The sequence below is a fragment of the Camelus dromedarius genome, chromosome 31, assembly GCF_036321535.1.
Source record: "Camelus dromedarius isolate mCamDro1 chromosome 31, mCamDro1.pat, whole genome shotgun sequence".
NCBI classification, from domain to species: Eukaryota; Metazoa; Chordata; class Mammalia; order Artiodactyla; family Camelidae; genus Camelus; species Camelus dromedarius.
Genome location: NC_087466.1, coordinates 4,788,253 through 4,803,931, shown reverse-complemented (window position 1 = coordinate 4,803,931; position 15,679 = coordinate 4,788,253). Strand labels below are relative to the sequence as shown.

At 51.5% G+C, this 15,679-nt stretch overlaps 1 protein-coding gene across 3 annotated transcripts in view; it reads right to left on the bottom strand.

Annotated features, from left to right (window-relative positions):
- Nucleotides 1–15,679, bottom strand: part of MORC2 (MORC family CW-type zinc finger 2) — a 36,331-nt gene that overhangs the window by 8,927 nt on the left and 11,725 nt on the right. For all 3 annotated transcript variants that reach the window (XM_031443090.2, XM_031443091.2, XM_010992266.3), the window contains exons 4-16: nucleotides 12,458–12,526; nucleotides 11,858–11,948; nucleotides 8,648–8,756; nucleotides 5,269–5,428; nucleotides 5,043–5,154; nucleotides 4,508–4,633; nucleotides 3,958–4,037; nucleotides 3,212–3,294; nucleotides 2,595–2,680; nucleotides 1,319–1,459; nucleotides 1,074–1,228; nucleotides 855–983; nucleotides 243–348 (exon numbers count right to left, since the gene is read on the bottom strand). In XM_031443090.2, the coding sequence (XP_031298950.1) occupies nucleotides 243–348; nucleotides 855–983; nucleotides 1,074–1,228; nucleotides 1,319–1,459; nucleotides 2,595–2,680; nucleotides 3,212–3,294; nucleotides 3,958–4,037; nucleotides 4,508–4,633; nucleotides 5,043–5,154; nucleotides 5,269–5,428; nucleotides 8,648–8,756; nucleotides 11,858–11,948; nucleotides 12,458–12,526 (1,447 nt within the window). The remainder of the gene's footprint in view (nucleotides 1–242; nucleotides 349–854; nucleotides 984–1,073; nucleotides 1,229–1,318; nucleotides 1,460–2,594; nucleotides 2,681–3,211; nucleotides 3,295–3,957; nucleotides 4,038–4,507; nucleotides 4,634–5,042; nucleotides 5,155–5,268; nucleotides 5,429–8,647; nucleotides 8,757–11,857; nucleotides 11,949–12,457; nucleotides 12,527–15,679) is intronic.

The following is a 15,679-nucleotide window of genomic DNA, read 5'->3' as shown; positions in this document are numbered from 1 at the left end:
CGGGGTCCTTCCTCCTCAGCCAACCCAAGATCTCTCACCAGAGCAACCTCTTCAGAGTTTCCAAATGCACAGAATTAATACTCAAAGCAGGACACACTTCTGTTTTGATTTCCAGGCACTCATATGTACAGCAAAACCGAGATGTAAGGATATGAGCATTGACCTCGAGAAGCACAGTGGAAGTGAAGAAAGCAAGGGGCTGGAAAGATGCCCACCAAGTCCCTGGTAGAGCAAGTGCTCACCGATCTTGCTCAGGATCTGGGTTCATGGAGCAAACCCAGGTGTCGGGGTACTCTTTTTCCACAGAATTCAGCTGGAAGGGGAGTGTCCGCCACTTCAGGCACAAATCTGTGATACAGAAAACACCCCCATGAAACGTTGGCCATGCCCACCACCAATAATCCCAATCAGGCTCCTCCCAGCCAGGCCCAAGGCAAAGATGCCCCGACCTTTCATGTGAAGACCCTCAGTCTGGCTCCAACTCTGCCTGCCTTACAGAACAGTCATTCTCCCCAGGGACAGTGATTTCAGCAAGGATGAAGACTTTGTATCACAGACTCTCAGCAGCCCCAACCCCTCTCCTGCTCCAGGAGGGTCCTGGCTCGGGCATCACTCACACCTCTACCAATGTGGTACAAACTGAGTGAGACCTGGCAGGTTAGATGACACCCTGCCTCATTCTGGAGGGGCAGGTGGATGCAGCACAGCCCTGAGACTGAGCTCCCAGGCTCATCACCAAACAGACTCATATCCTTAGTGGGACCGTTAAGTCCACGAATGTCAGTGCAGTCAGGAGGCCAGCACAGGGACTATGTCGGAAAGGAGTCAGGAAGAGGTTTCAAGCCCCAACTCACCACACTGGATGGTGGTTGGGATTTCCATAGCTCTCCGCCGTTTGTATCGCAGCTCACTGGATGGGGGCTGGTTCCAGTTGGCAGAGAGGTAACCAAACTCATCCCAGAACTTGATGATTCCCCGCTGGGCTGGAAGGCAAACACCCACACATCAGCTAGGAGCCAGCCCCCTCAGGCAGCGAGAGTCCCAAGGCTGGAGATGAAGAGGAAGGGCATTACCAATGGCGATGTCCTTCCAGTACTGTGCCAGGTGCTCCCCCATCGCCCGCAGCAGGTGCCGGTACTCCTTGGCGTCAGCGAAGTCCTGCTTGTTGTGTGTAGGCTCCAGGACCAGGTAGGGCACATCAACCACCCCAACGACTCCGCCACATGCCCTACAGAAGGAAGACAGGGCTGTCACCCCTCTGGCCACAACCCTCCCGCATTCCGTCTTGGGCTGGATGCTCTCCGTGGGCGGAACTCACATGCCCCCTTCCAGCTGTGGGCCCACTTTCTCATACATCTTGATCAGGCGGCTACAGTTGTAGATAAACATGCCGTCCAGGTCCCGGTGTTCAATGTTGACCCCAAAAACAAAGTTCAGTTCCTTAGGTTCTTTAAGTGCTCTGAGAAGACAGAAGATAAATTCAAGCAGATCAACCCAGTAACACACAAACACCATGGTGTTTAAGATGTGTTAAGCTTAAGCTTAAACTTGAGACACTTAAGTTTTGCGTTTGCATTCAGTGTGTAACCTGTCAGACTTGATAAGGATAAGCTCTGTGTGGTCACTTTAAGCTCCCTAATTAAAAGCACAAGACTTTGGCTTTTGGTACCAAAACGAGATGGATGGAAGTATCAATGGGATTCTGTGAAGCTGCTGCCAGTCTCTGCAAAGACCATCACATAGTGAGATAAACACAAGGTTTTCTGCATAACTACTCCACCCGTGTGACAGTAATACATTTTAAAAAGGCAGAAATTACTAAGAACAATGAACAAGTATGTGACAGAAGAAACCATCATGTGATAAAAATAAAAAAAAATAGTGGAAGGTGAAAAGCAGATGGATGAGCACTGGCCAAACTCATGGGAAGAAACCCGAAAGCTATGGCTATGGTGAGGGGCCAAGAGGCAACCAGGGATTCAGACCTAGAGCCTGGAGAGGCTCCAGGCACGGAGGGGCACAGAGGTCATGCAAGGAGCCAGGACACACGCCCAGACTGGATGAAAAGGAACACCTCAATCTACAGCACCAGTCCACATCTGTAACCAGGGGTACACAGTTAAGGGTAGATATCACCAGGTGGGAGAAGTATAAGGGAGTTTACAACTGTATTTCTTAAATGTTCTATAGTTTACAAGTTGTATGCAGTAAGCATCTTATACATCCTTTAAATGGAAAGGGAAAAAAAGGAAAGAAAGAGGGAAAGGAGTGAGAAGGGAGAGAAGGGGTGGGAAGACAGAGGAAAGGGACGGAGGGAGGGAGGGAGAGCTGCCAGTGAGGAAGGTTCTGTGTTCAGCACACGGTGTTGGCTCTGCCCCCTCGTCCTGGCTCAGGGGGCACTGAGCTGGGGGAACCTCTCCTGGGGCATCTGACAAGCCCTTGGGATCACATTAGCAGCTTTCTCAAAGCCCTCTGTGTGTGACAGAACGTCTACCTCGCAGGTGGGGAGGGATTCCTCAAGCCCTTTAACTGTCAATAATCAGTACCAAAGCTACATAGTTTTAAAAGCCCGGAGGCCACCGCTGGGCACTCACCGCTGCTTGGCCTCCTTGATCCGCTTCTTGACATCGGCTTCCCTGCGCAGGGTAATGGCTGTGTTCTGCACCTGCCGCAGCATCACCTGGAAACGCACCCAGCACCGAGTGAGGCGTGCTCGGGCCACAGCAGGCAGTGCTGTAACGTCTAAGACATCTCGCTTTAAATCACACGGACGCAAAACCAGACCTGGAAATTACTTCTTTTCCACAGAAAAGGGTCCTCGCTAGGGACCAAGTCAAAAGCTCTACTTCACTTGACCGGATTCACCAGCATTAGGGAGGAAACACCCAAAACTGAAACAGCAGTCTGTACAGGGGGTGCATCACATGGGGAGGGGTGGAGAACTGCCCTGTGGCAAGGGACGCTCTTCACTTCAATTTCTCTCTGTAAACTGAGGATACTCCCAGTGTCCACCTCATGGGGTTGCTGGGGTGCTGAAGTGATCAGCCAAGCTTTCCCTACACAGTATGTTCGACGGTGATTATGGAAATGTCATATCCCATTTTTCAGAGTTAGGGCAAGGGGTTCCTGACTGGCCTGAGATTGGGCCAGGCCAGCACTGGGATGCTACCAGCAGCAATGCTCGGGGAGAGCCGGGGGTCTGCGGCCTCACCCTGGAGTCCCGCGTGAGGTCGCCGCCCAGGCGCACTTCTAAAGTCCGGGCTTTGCTCTCTGCCTCTCGCGCCTTCTCTTCAGCTGAAACCCAGAAGAAACCATGATAAGGAATTCAAAGGGCCAAACTCTTAGTCATCCCTTCTGGACCCCACAGTGCAGACCCCGCTAGACAAGACGTGTGTACACTGTCAGGGAAGGAATGGGAGAGCAGGGAGGGCAGCCTCCCTGCCTGGAAAGCCAAGGAGGCCCCAAGAAAAACGGACAAGCTTTTCAAACTTTACAAATGAATCAGAACAGGTCAAAAACTGCCCAAGGCAACCAGAGTCAAACCCTCAGCAAGAGCTTATCCTTGTCCTCAGCCAACTACTCCCCCTTCAAGCAGCCAAGAAGCTTGGTCAGCATGAGAAACCTTGAGATTTTTGCCTTGGAGTCAAAAGAACCAATTTCGCAAGCATTTGTGCCAGAGGACAGCGTGGGATTCTTCACTCCAGGCAGGCAAGTCAAGGAGTTGATGTTGCTTTTTTAGATAAGTGCCTATAAATGGCTGAGGAAGAGGCAGCCTGGGCAGAAAAACTGCTGAGGGGACTGGAACGTGGCAGGAGGGGTACAAGAGGAACTGGGCCAGGGCCCAGGACAGCCTATCCTTGGGTGATGGACAGAGATTTTGCCTGGATCCTGCTTTCGTCACAAGCAACGTCCCCCCGGACAACCCCTGCCGACCCCGCCTGCCCACAGGGTCATTACCAATCCGCGCCACATGCTCAGCTTTCTTCACCTCCTGCTCCGCGCGGGTCTTGAACCGGCTGGACGTGTACTTGTACATCCTGAAGTGGGGCAGGGGTAGGGGAAGCAATCTGAGGGCCCACACAGCAGGGGGGCCGGGCAGCAACTGTCCTGCACCCTCCTGAGTCCCTTGCCTCCTGCCCCATCTCTGATAAGCAGCCACGCCACTCACCAGGCATGTCGCTAATTCCGCAGGAGAAGCCAACCTCAGCAATCAGCCAGGGCCTCTGCTTTCCTGAGCAACCTCTAAAGACCAAGGCCAGGCCGGGCACCCTCTAAGTCACAGGCGGCACACTCACCGAGCCTCCCCAGCCTGTCAGCCACCCTCGTCCCTCCCTCAGGACCCAGAAGGGTGTCCACTGTAAGTCGCAAGCCAAAGAAAGGCCTAAACTCAGTTGGCATCATCAGAGCCTCTCATCAGCCGACACTCCCAATGATGCCCAAAAGATGGATGGACAGGCCCCACCCTCCGCCCCAGGGAAATAGCAGGCCAGGGTGGCCAGGCCCCTACCTGGGCTTGTACAGGCAGCAGGAGAGCCTCTTGGTCTGCACCTTGTGCCCGTGGAGGAAGATCCTCATCCGGGGGTCAATGTAGAGCACAGCGGCGTAGGCGCGGAAGGAGCGGCGCTCTGGCTTCCTGGAGGCAGGGGGAGAGGAGGGGCTCTGTTGCCACCCATCACCAGTCCAACCAACGGCCTGCCACCTTTCCACCTCACATCTCGGCCTCTCCTGCTGCCCAACAGCACATCCCACCCCCTCACATCCCCGGCACAGACACCTGGCACAGCCCCCCTGCCCGCCACGGCCCAGGCAACTCCTCTCCCCTCTCTAGGTCTCTGTTTCTTCCTCCGTCAAATTAAGGAATTGGGGCAGGGGGTCACTAGTCTCCTTATCTGCATTAGCTAAGGACCTGCTGCCCTCCATCCATCCCTCTGTCTTGTGGCAGGAAGACAGGCATTCTCAGCTTTATCAACTCTGACTCTGGGGAATTCAGGGAACAAGCTCACAAGTCACTCCCCTCGTCCTCCCTTCCCAGCCACACTCACGTGCCCTCCGGGGAAGTCTCTGCCATCTGGATATCTCTTGGGTTTGAGATTATGTCCAGCTCCGGCTCTCCGTTATCCATGAGCTTGAGGTTGAAGATGATTACCAGCGTTCCTGGGGAACAGAAATCCTCCTTTCCTTCTGCCAGGCACCCCTAGCCGACCCCCACACCACTCACAGCTCTGGAGCCCCTAGATTCTACAGGCTACAGGCTCAAAGCTTACTCACCACTGTTCCCAGGAATCTTCATGAACTGGGTCATCACTTCCTCCTCATTGCGGAAGGGAGAGTACTTGTAGATTAGTTCTGTCTCGATGGCAAACTTCTCCACATTGTCCGTGACAGGCTCGCGGGTCCGCGCATTCCAGGTGGGCAATGGGACTATCACCTTTGGAGAGAGCACAGGCAAGCACTTGGTGTGTCCATCCCGTCCCTCCCCACGGTGACACCCAAGCTCCCCCGCCTGGCACCAGAGGCTCTGGGGCTCCTGCCAAGATAGCCTCACACTCCCAGGTCCTCCCGGCTACACTGGTTCATGGCCTGGGGGGTCTCTGTGTTCAGGGCTTGGGAGGTCCCTGGTCATTTTCCCAATTTGGTAATAATTCTACACTTTCTACTAAGGAAACTGTATCTCTAAGCATGTAGTGTCTCTGAAGACACATATAAATGTAACACACAGCTCAGCAATTCCACGCCCAGGTACAGATCCTAGGAGACTCTCCTGCACGTGTCTACCAGCAGACGTGCAAGAACACTAACATCCACGCAGAGTGGACAAATTAAGCCATACTGTCTTCACAAAAAGGATTACTGTGAGTGATGAACATGGGCAAATGGCTACTGGCATCAACGTGGATGAATCTCACAAACACGGTACACGAAGAAGCAAAATACAAAAACCTACAGTATGAGTCCATTTATATAAAATTCACATGTAGGCAAAACTAAACTATTATTCAAGCATGCAGACACAGGTGACAAAATTATCAAGAAACACAAGGAAACAATCGTCACCAGAGTCCCATGAGGGCGGTTCCTTCCGAGGAGCAACAAGGAGCATGACTGGTCAGGGCACAGGGGAACGTCCACATCCGTCCAGGACGGTGGCTACGTGGGGATCCGCTTTCTAATTCCTCTCTCAACTGTACACAGGTTTTAATATTCTCCTCCACACGTATGGAGTTTAATCTTACGTCTAAGTAATCTTTAAAAAACCCTACCTTGTCAATCATACCTCAATAAAGCTGGGGAAAAATCCTACTCACTCTTCAAAAACACTGCCTCAAACGCCCCTTCCCCAGAGGCCTCGACATGCAGGCCCCCCTCCCCGTCCCGCCCAGCCTTGTGGCCTGGGATTTCCTCTGCCCAGCAAACCAGTCCAGGCACCTGAGAGGTTCCACACAGACCGCCCGCCCTGAGGAAATGGGACTCTGTGTTTTAACAAGTGCTGGGGTGATAAACTGTTAGTTCTGAGACACTTGACTGGTTTCTAAGAAACTTCGTGCTTGCAGTATTCAGCTCTGGGGCTGGTCTGGACACATTCCAACCCAGCTGAGAATGATCTTATTCTGAAATCTTGGCCGAGTGCACACTAGAGTACAATCCAAAACAGTAACCTTCTAACACCAAGTAAGGAAAAAATTTCAACCTAGTGTTTCCACCGGGGGATTTGAGTTCCATTTGTGTTCTGTGCACCTGTACCACACTCTACACCAACCATTCCTCTCAGCAGCCCCAGGGGACAATGGCATTACTTTAACTGTGGGCCTTCACCCCATTAGGCACCCCACCTCCCCTCTAGAATACTTCTTTACTTTCAGCGTCCCCGCTCCCCAGCTTTTCCTCCTACCCTTCTGGCCACTTCGGCCTCTTAGGCCACGTCCCCCACCCAGGCCTTCACACGGGGCAGGCCCGAGACCCCAGGTCCTCTTCCTGGGCCACACGCTCTTTTACGTGAGCTTATCTGCTACCAAGAATCCCAGATCCGGGCCTTCCCCGAGTTTCAGACCCAGACTTAACTCTCCAAACTGCCTATCCTCCACACCCCACCTGCCCCACCAGAACCCGAGTCACCTAGGACCCCTCCTCCCCTTTCTCCTTTCCACTGATTAAGCACCAAATCTGGAATCTGTGTGCCAGGCCACAGACACCGACACCGCAAACCTTTCAGTCACCACACAATAACCAAACTGAGTTTTTTCAAGGAGAATCTGCTACTGCCACACCCCTGCTTAAATTCCCTTTAGTAGCTGGTTTTACTGAAGTCCCCTACACTCCCCAAGGCACGAGGTCAAGCCTGCTCTGCTCTCCAGAGGCCACCACCTTCCCATTGCTCTCCCAGCTCTCAGGGCCTTGAACAGTCTACATACCCCCTCCTCCCACCACCCTCAGGCCATCAGGAAACATTCTGGAAAACACAGACTCCAGCCCCACCTTCCCGGGGAGTGCCTTCCAGCTCAGCACCTCTCACTCCAAGTCTGCTGAGTATATCCACTGAGTGAACCGACACACATGCCCCACCAAAAAGGCAAACAAACCCACTGGCTTACCAAGTAAAGATGGCAGAAAAAGTGCCTTTCATTCCCAACAAGAATTGATTTGCTAGGATTTAGGATCCACATCTAAACAAGGCCAGTACCAAGTGAATCCCAGCCAACCAGCACAGATGAATTAGGTGGAAACTCTGCCCGAATTCACCAGTTCACACGACAGCGGTGGGTTTCTCTCCGTAGACCCTCTCAGCCTCTCGCAAGCTCTAGCCTCCCTTTCTCACATGTGAAAGGAGGCAGGAGTCTGGTCTGAGGCTGGGCAGACCAAGGGCTTCCCTGATCTTCCCCACGATGGGGTACAGACCTCAGCAGACCAGCTCTGCAGACATCTGAGCCACCCACCAGGCCCAGAGTCAGCTGTGCATGTGTTCAGCTTATATAATTAATTACCAAAATGTTTTAAAATCAGGGTATTCTAGATTCATTACGCCTGTCTTCCAGCATAACAACAATCAGCTAGGGCTGAGTATCACACGTCACTTGGTGAAGAACTTACACCGATGTTTCCCAACATGATCCTGCTCCACTACCTGCCCAGCCCTCGTAGGTTCATGACTTGTAGCTTCTGATACAGAAGGTGAGAGCAACACATTCATTCCCTTAGAAGACGCGCTCACAGCACATTCCACAGAATCACCAGCACACGGGAAAGACAGGGCTGTCCCTAATACTATCACCAGCTAGGGTCTCCACCCAAATCAGGGAAGCCCCCAAAATACCTCTCCTGATAAAACAGCTCTCCACAGCGACACCCCCCACCCCATACTGAATTCTAGCTGCAGATCTAGGAGACCCACAGAGCCACCTCTTGGTCCCTGCCACTTGATGGCCGCAGTCTCAGAACCAGGACAACTGTTCTCAGAAGCTGTGAGATTTTACTTCCTCTCACATTACATTAAGATACCTGTCTTACCCCCTCAACCAGTTCATCCAATCAACCAGCTAATCCCTCAGTCGGGGGCAGGGCTGCAATCCTCAACACAAATAAGTCCAGCATGCAAATGACCCAGAACCAGGACACATGGGATGGTGACTTGGAGCACGAGGATGAGACCCACTTCATCAATGCCCTCCTCCTCGTGAAAGGTCCGCGACAAGAAGAGACAGGTCATGGTGTCTTCCTTCTTGGTGAAGAGGATAAAATCCTTCCCAATGCGCATGGAGCCCCTGAAAGGGAAGCAGAGGTGGGTTATTCTCCCAGGGGTTCAAAAGCTCACCTGAAAAAGAAGCAAGTCCGCCCTCTGGACATGCCTGAATCTGCCTCTAGAGGGCTCTCCTAAAGGCCTCCCTTGCTCCCAGGGCCCTGGGCTGAGGCCCACAGCCCTTGCCCCCTCTGCTCCCCCGACTCGCCCCCTCTGCTCTTCCATTGGCCTCAGTCTTTCTTTATCACCTTCTCAACCACATTTACCCCCCAAGCCAGGCTGTCTCACCACCTGTGAATGACCTGTGAGTCTCACCCTCCCATGGCCACCCATGCTCTGGGCTCATCCTGGCTGTGCCAGAGCTGCTGCACCCTGACTGCACCGCCAGGTTTCACTCCAGTGACCCACACCTTCAACACATCATCTTCCACGCCGAGCACACCCAGTCCTCACCTGTCCTTCCTTGCTGACACCAACTCCCCTCCCACTCACTCCTCAAACGGCAGCACCATCAAGGGAAAAGCCCACCGCCTGCACTCACAAGCCCTCAAACACCAGGATGACCCAAAGGCTCAGCCAAATGTAGGGCTAACCAGACAGAGCATCCTTCCTGTTCACAGTCTGGAGGAGGCCTACAACCGGCCCACGCCCCGTAATCACAGCCATCGTGTCTCAGCACTGTTCTGACACCTCAAACCTGTCATGCGACAGGCCCCTGCTTTAGGGTGCAACTGGTTTCTGAGAAATGTGCCCTGAGGCTGCAGTCCACATGGAGAGTCTGAATGAAATCTACTGTTTCCTACCTCTATTTGGCCTTGTTAACCCTCTGGAGAGCAGGCAAGGACAGGCCCTCCTGGGCAACACAGAGCAGGGCAGCGCATGAAGCACCAGCGGGAGGGGTGCCCACTGGATGATGGGCTGTTTGCTCCTTTCTTCGGAGCAACTTCTGGCTTTATGGCTGTCACCTCATTAGTCCTCCCAGTACCCCCAGGGGTGATGGCACTGGGAAGCCATATTACTCTCCTCCACGCACAAACACAGCCCAGGCACACAAATGAATGCCACGTCCCACTTCCCCAAGTGCTCAGGAAAACTCCAGGACACCACCCAGAGCACCCTGGGGGCTGCCCAGTTCTGCTCCTCCTCCTCCAGTTCCCGAGGTGCTGGCAACACTCCCTCCACAGCCCTCATTCCTCCCTGGAACTTACTGGTGGCAAAGTGAGGCACGTTGGCTTGCCTTCCCTCAAAGCTTGCTCTTGCCCTAATTTGGCAAAATCTCTCACCTCGCGCCTCTTTCTTCCCTCTGTTTCTGATCCTGACCTTGGAGGGAAAATAGCAATAACACAAAAATGTCACTTCTCTGCTTCTCTACCCTATGCTCACCACAAATCACTTCCTGCTGAAAGTCTTTCTCAGTTTCTAAATTGGTTTCAAAAGGAACACACTCTGGACGCTAGATGGCTCCATCTCAATGGGTCCTTCGCAAAAGTCATTCTAAAACATGCTGATGATGACACTCAACTTCTGTGGACTTTCCTTCCTGGTTTTCCAAGCACTTGCAGAATCACATTTCATTTGCTCCTGAAACTTGCTCAGTAAGGGAGAATGTCAGAGATTAGAAGCCCATTATCTACAGCAGGAAACATACTCAGGAAGTGAGAAGGCTTGTCTGAGGCCACAGAACTGATACAACCACGAAAAGGAGGCTGATCCAGATGGGAAGTCAGGGTTGCTTACATCACACGGACTCTGGGAAAACTCAGTTGTGGAAACTATCCACACCAGAATCTCCTGGGGAACATACAGGTCCTACCCCTGACTCACCAAATCAGGCCAGGAATCTGCCACGGAAATCTCAAAGGAGGAGAAATAAATAAGAGGTCAGAAACCAGGCTAGTGCTCTCACAGCAATGACAGCATTTAATTCTTATGTGTTATAATCCCAGTTACCAACGAGGAGGCTGAGGCTCAGAGAAGTAGTTAAGTGGCGGATGTCAGATTTGAACCTCAGTTTGACTGAAGGGGATGGAAGGCAAAGTCGGCTCTTCATTCAGAAAGACACGGTTCAGATCTCTGCTCTACACTGGGGCATTTTCACATCTCTGGGCAAGTCACTTCACCCCTACAGACTGCAATTTCCTCATCCGAAGATGAGAACCACAGTACCTACACCTCACAGGTCTATGGTGAGGATTAAACAAAATCACCCAAATAAAGTTGTCAGCATAGCGCCTGGCACGTGGGAAGTGCTCGTCAGAAAGACAAGTGGGGAAGCCCAGGAACAGGCCCCCGCCGTCCTGGGAAGCACCCCCTCTTCCCCACACACCTGACGCCTGCTGCGCCCGAGAAACCACCGAAGCTGCTGATGGACCACACACCACCCTCCCTCCAGCAAAACAACACGTTTTCACAGCCACACTGGAAACGTGACTCAGAATTCCATTTGTACAAACTCCAACCCCACTAAATCTCATTCCATCCAAAGGTATGTACAGCTGGAAGTGAGCTTTTCAGAAATAGAAATCTTTCTCTTGGGGCTTCACTCAAACCAGAACAACACGTTCCAAACACCAAACCAGTGGGAACTGAAGGCTGAGAAAGAAGTCCAAGGGATCTGAAGACATTAGGTAGGTCCCTGCTACCCAGCCTCACGGGACACGTGAGTAGACTATGTCCCCTGGGGAGGAGGGTTCAGGTCTCTCTCACTCACCCTGGGTCCCCAGTGCCTGGCACAAAGTGTGCTGTGCAGTAGGTGCTCAGCAGGAACTGCTGCTCCATGGGGCGACCCCCTCACCGTCTCAGACGTAACCCAAGCCCACAAAACCACCACTTGCATCCTTAACCACAGGGTAAAAGTAAGAATTTTCAACAGGAGCAGTGCTGTTCCAGAGCACAGTGCCAAGAGAAGCCTACAGCTTCCCCCACCTCAATGATTTTGGATGATCTGTAATGTAAAGGCTGGACATCAGTTGGTAAGTCCCCAAACCACCACTCCTTCTTGACTTTCCTCCTGTTCCAGAATTACAGGGATGAAGGACAAGGAGAAGGAAATTTTCCCTGGATAGAAGCAGGACAGCGTGGCTTGATCTTGTTTTGAGTCCTGTGATGGGCTCCCAGGATACTTACGACTTTAACCCATTCCCATACTGTCCAATCTGGGTGGACTCAGGTGTACGTTTGGCCGACTTCCCAAACTGGATCACACTGGCGGCATCACCTGAAGTAGCAGGCACAAGAGAAGGTGAAAAGTCTGCTTTTCTTTCCCAGACTCAAAAAAATCAAGGTCTGAGCCTCATTAAATCCAAGCAAGGCTGTGTGTCTACTGAAAACCTCCATCCAAGGAAACTCACAACCACAAGGCAAACAGGCAACCTCCGACAGGCCTGTTGGTGCTGCCGTCACGAGGCCCTTGTTCTGTTACCAGAACGTGGTAATAAGGCTGGGGGAGGCCTCTGCAGCTCCAGCTCCAGGATGTTATGCAAGATGATAGATACAAAATCAAGAGGCAGTAACCTGACAAGCTTGAGGCTGCCATTCGGATCCTGCCTCGTATGTTAGGACAAGACCCAGCAAATCCATTAGTGGAATTAAGCCTGAGATGTTGCAAAGACCTCCCTCTCCCTGCTAGTCACAACAGTGAGGCAACAAAAAATCCAGTTAACACAGCATGTATTTCGTAAAAATGGTTATAACCTCCCCAAGAGAAGCAATCAACTTGTCACTTACTTGGATCCATTCCTGCTCCATCATCTAAAAAACAAAGCATAAATCCTCCTCGGAGGTCCTCTCTCCTTTCTGTAAAAGAAGAAGCTGCCATTACTGGGTAGTTACCCGGCAGAGGGCGGCAGCTTGGGTATGACCAGAAGGAGGATCAACGTGAAGCTTGGGTCAAAAGAGCCAGGTCAAACCTAGCATCTTTCTCAGTCTTGGCTAGTTTGAGTTAACTGGCAGGGCCCTTGAGGGTGGGAATTCCCCTCAAAGGTTCCCCAATGCCTTCCAGTTCAGGACCAAGCCTGAGACAGTCTATAAGGAGGGCAGAGAACACCCAGTCCAGCATCTAACCACAGCCAGGACCACCGAGTACGCATGTATTTCACACACAGCAGTCATCCTTTTGCCTCTCTGCCCTCTAACGTGGACACTAAAATACTCCAGCCACTACATGCTGCACCTCACCAACACTGCTCAAATTCAGCAGGGCACCTCCTCTGCAGGTTAAGGGTATGGTAGCCTTCAGACAAAGTGTTCAAGTCGGACATGCTATGGACACAGTGGTGGCAGCTGCTATCTAGAAGGTGAATTACTAACTCTGCACATGACCATCTCGGGCCAAATGCAGTTTCTGGGACATATGCAGCCATCGCCACATCCCCTCCATGCTACAGGTCCTTGGCATGGCTCCCCAACCCAGGAGTGAGAGGGCACAGAGCACAGTGAGAGCTGCCTGGTTTTCAGCCAGACCTACTTGACTGGGAGGAGGAACAGCCCTTTGACAGTAAGACACAGAGCAGCCGTGGCAGAGCTTGCTGGAAGGAAATGCAACAGACTATGGCTGCCACTCCAGTGGCTAGAAGACCCTTTTATTTCAGCAGCTTCTTCTGCAGCAGTAAGCAGTTACTCCAAGCAGCCTGGGTCTGAGCATATCACCAAAACTGGAGATAGTCCCAAATAGGGAGGGACCATCCTAGCATTTCCAAGATGACTTCTGACCCCAATGATGAGGACTAGATGGGCTAAAGAGGACTAGCACATGCCTTGCAATCAGGTAAGCACGTCTACTAAACGGAGGAAGGTCAGTTTAAGGTACCACAGGGAGAAGCCCAAGGCTGCTTCAGTCTAGTTCCTAACGGAGGACTTTTTTTCTGCCCCAAGCTGCAGCTCACCAACTTTATACAACTATCTTGGCTGGGGAATCTCAGTTTGAAATGCTCTTTGTCCTCCCTCAGGCTAGATTCAAGTTAAGTCACAACTGGCTTCTGTTAAATGGGCTAGTTAATGTAATTTAAAATGCCATTTCAGAAGTACAATAAACCACAGAGATTTTCAAGTATTACTCAGTGTTCAGGAAGCTGAACTTTGCTGAAACATTAATAACAACTGCTTCTTGAAAGTCTGAGGGCAAAGACCTTCCTGGAAGTACTTTTGATAGATAAGAAAATTTCTCCTTGTGGCAGTGCCTCTCATCAGACCCTGGAGAATCCACACAAGAGCTGGGAAGCAGACACAAGCACAAAAGAAGTGCAAAAAGTCTTCAAAGTTTCCTTCTGGAAGCAGCAAAGTGTCATAGAGAGACAAACAGGGTCAGAGACAGAGCGTGGTAAAGGAAGTGTCCTAAATCTAGCCAAGAGCCGTTTGCTGCACACTTCAGCCATAAAGACTGACATGGATACTCTGCTTTGAGATCTAGAAACTGGTTGGAGCCAAGTATGTCCGAAAAATCCCCAAGGATTCCTGGGATTTCTTGAACACTATCTAGGAAGTTACTTCTAGGCCCTGGTGTGTTAGGACAGGACTCACAGGCTGTTTTTACGTACAATCATCACCTAACAGTGGGTCTGAGGTCCCTTTCTTGCTCAAGGACTTCATTTCAAAGCTCCTCATGCGATTTATGAGGTTAGGAGACCCATCTATGGAGGATTCCCCTGGCCACACAGTGACCAACAGCCTGTAAGCAGCTGCAAGTGTCCAGGTCCATGTCATGTACAGCACTGCCTCAGGGCCGAGACAGACTAGCAGACAGAGCAGTCACGCCCTCAGCTCTGGAAACAGGCAGCCTGGCACCTGCACTTAGCTCTAGTCTCATCCCAGTCACTCGCTCACTTGACGTGCCTGGCTCTGTGACGAAGGTAACAGCCGTGAACAATGCAGATGTGGTCACTGCCTCCACGGAGCTTACAGTCCAGTGACCGCCACTCTCTGCAGCAGATCAGGGAAGCAAGAGGGTTTAAGCAGGAGACCGAGAAGAGCGTCAGCTGGAGCAAGAGTAGCTCACCCAATTCTGGGCTCCAACCTGCAGGATCTAACTGCGTGGTCTGAGGGGGTACCTGAGAACTTGCATTTCTAACAAGCACCCAGGTGATGCTGATACTGCCCACCAAGGACCACTCTTTGAGAAGCACAGAGCTAGAGACAGCAAGAACTAAGAGGTTTCCCTGCTCAAAACTCTCTACCAGTTAGAGGTACATTCCTAACACCTTCTATGTACTTTACTCAGTCAACTGAGTGATACGTGAAGCCTCCAAGGAAAGGATTTTGAGGGTGATGGGGGAGCTCTAGGCAGAGGGGAGTCTAAGCAGCTGGAGACTGTCTGCTCCTCTTCCCAGCATACATCTTGGATGCAAGTCCAGGAGGGCAAAGCCAAACTGCCTTCTCTGCAGCTGCACGTCAGACCCTTGCAGCAGCTGTGTACAATGACAGAACCAGTGTGGAAGGCTGCACGTCTAAGCTTCCCCCAACAGGGCCAACTCTAGCTTCTTCAAATTAGCCTGACATTCTTCCCTCCAACTCCCATAAGGGAGAACAGGGGGGAAAAAAAGAAGCTGGAGAAGCGATGTGATATGGAGCTATAAGTCAAAAATCAGATGTGATAAAATAATGTTGTCCTTAGCACAAGCTGTAACAGAATGACATCCAAGTTCTTCATCATACTCTGCAATCTGTTTGAGCAGTATTCATTTCAGTGACATTTGCTCCAACTAATTTTCTATTTATTAACCACTGACCTGGCCCCACAAAAGGGATTTTTGAGGAATGGCAGTCCCTGTCCAAGGAAGTCCAGAAACTCAATTAAAAAACAGTCTACTTCTGACAGGCACATTATGGTCTGGCCCCATCTAACAGGAATGCTTTTGGGTAAGTGAGTCTGGTTCCTTTCTCACCCTTCTTAAGTTTAAATTAAAATGTGAATTTGTGAACTCAAACTATATCTGATCTTTGGGGAGATTTCCA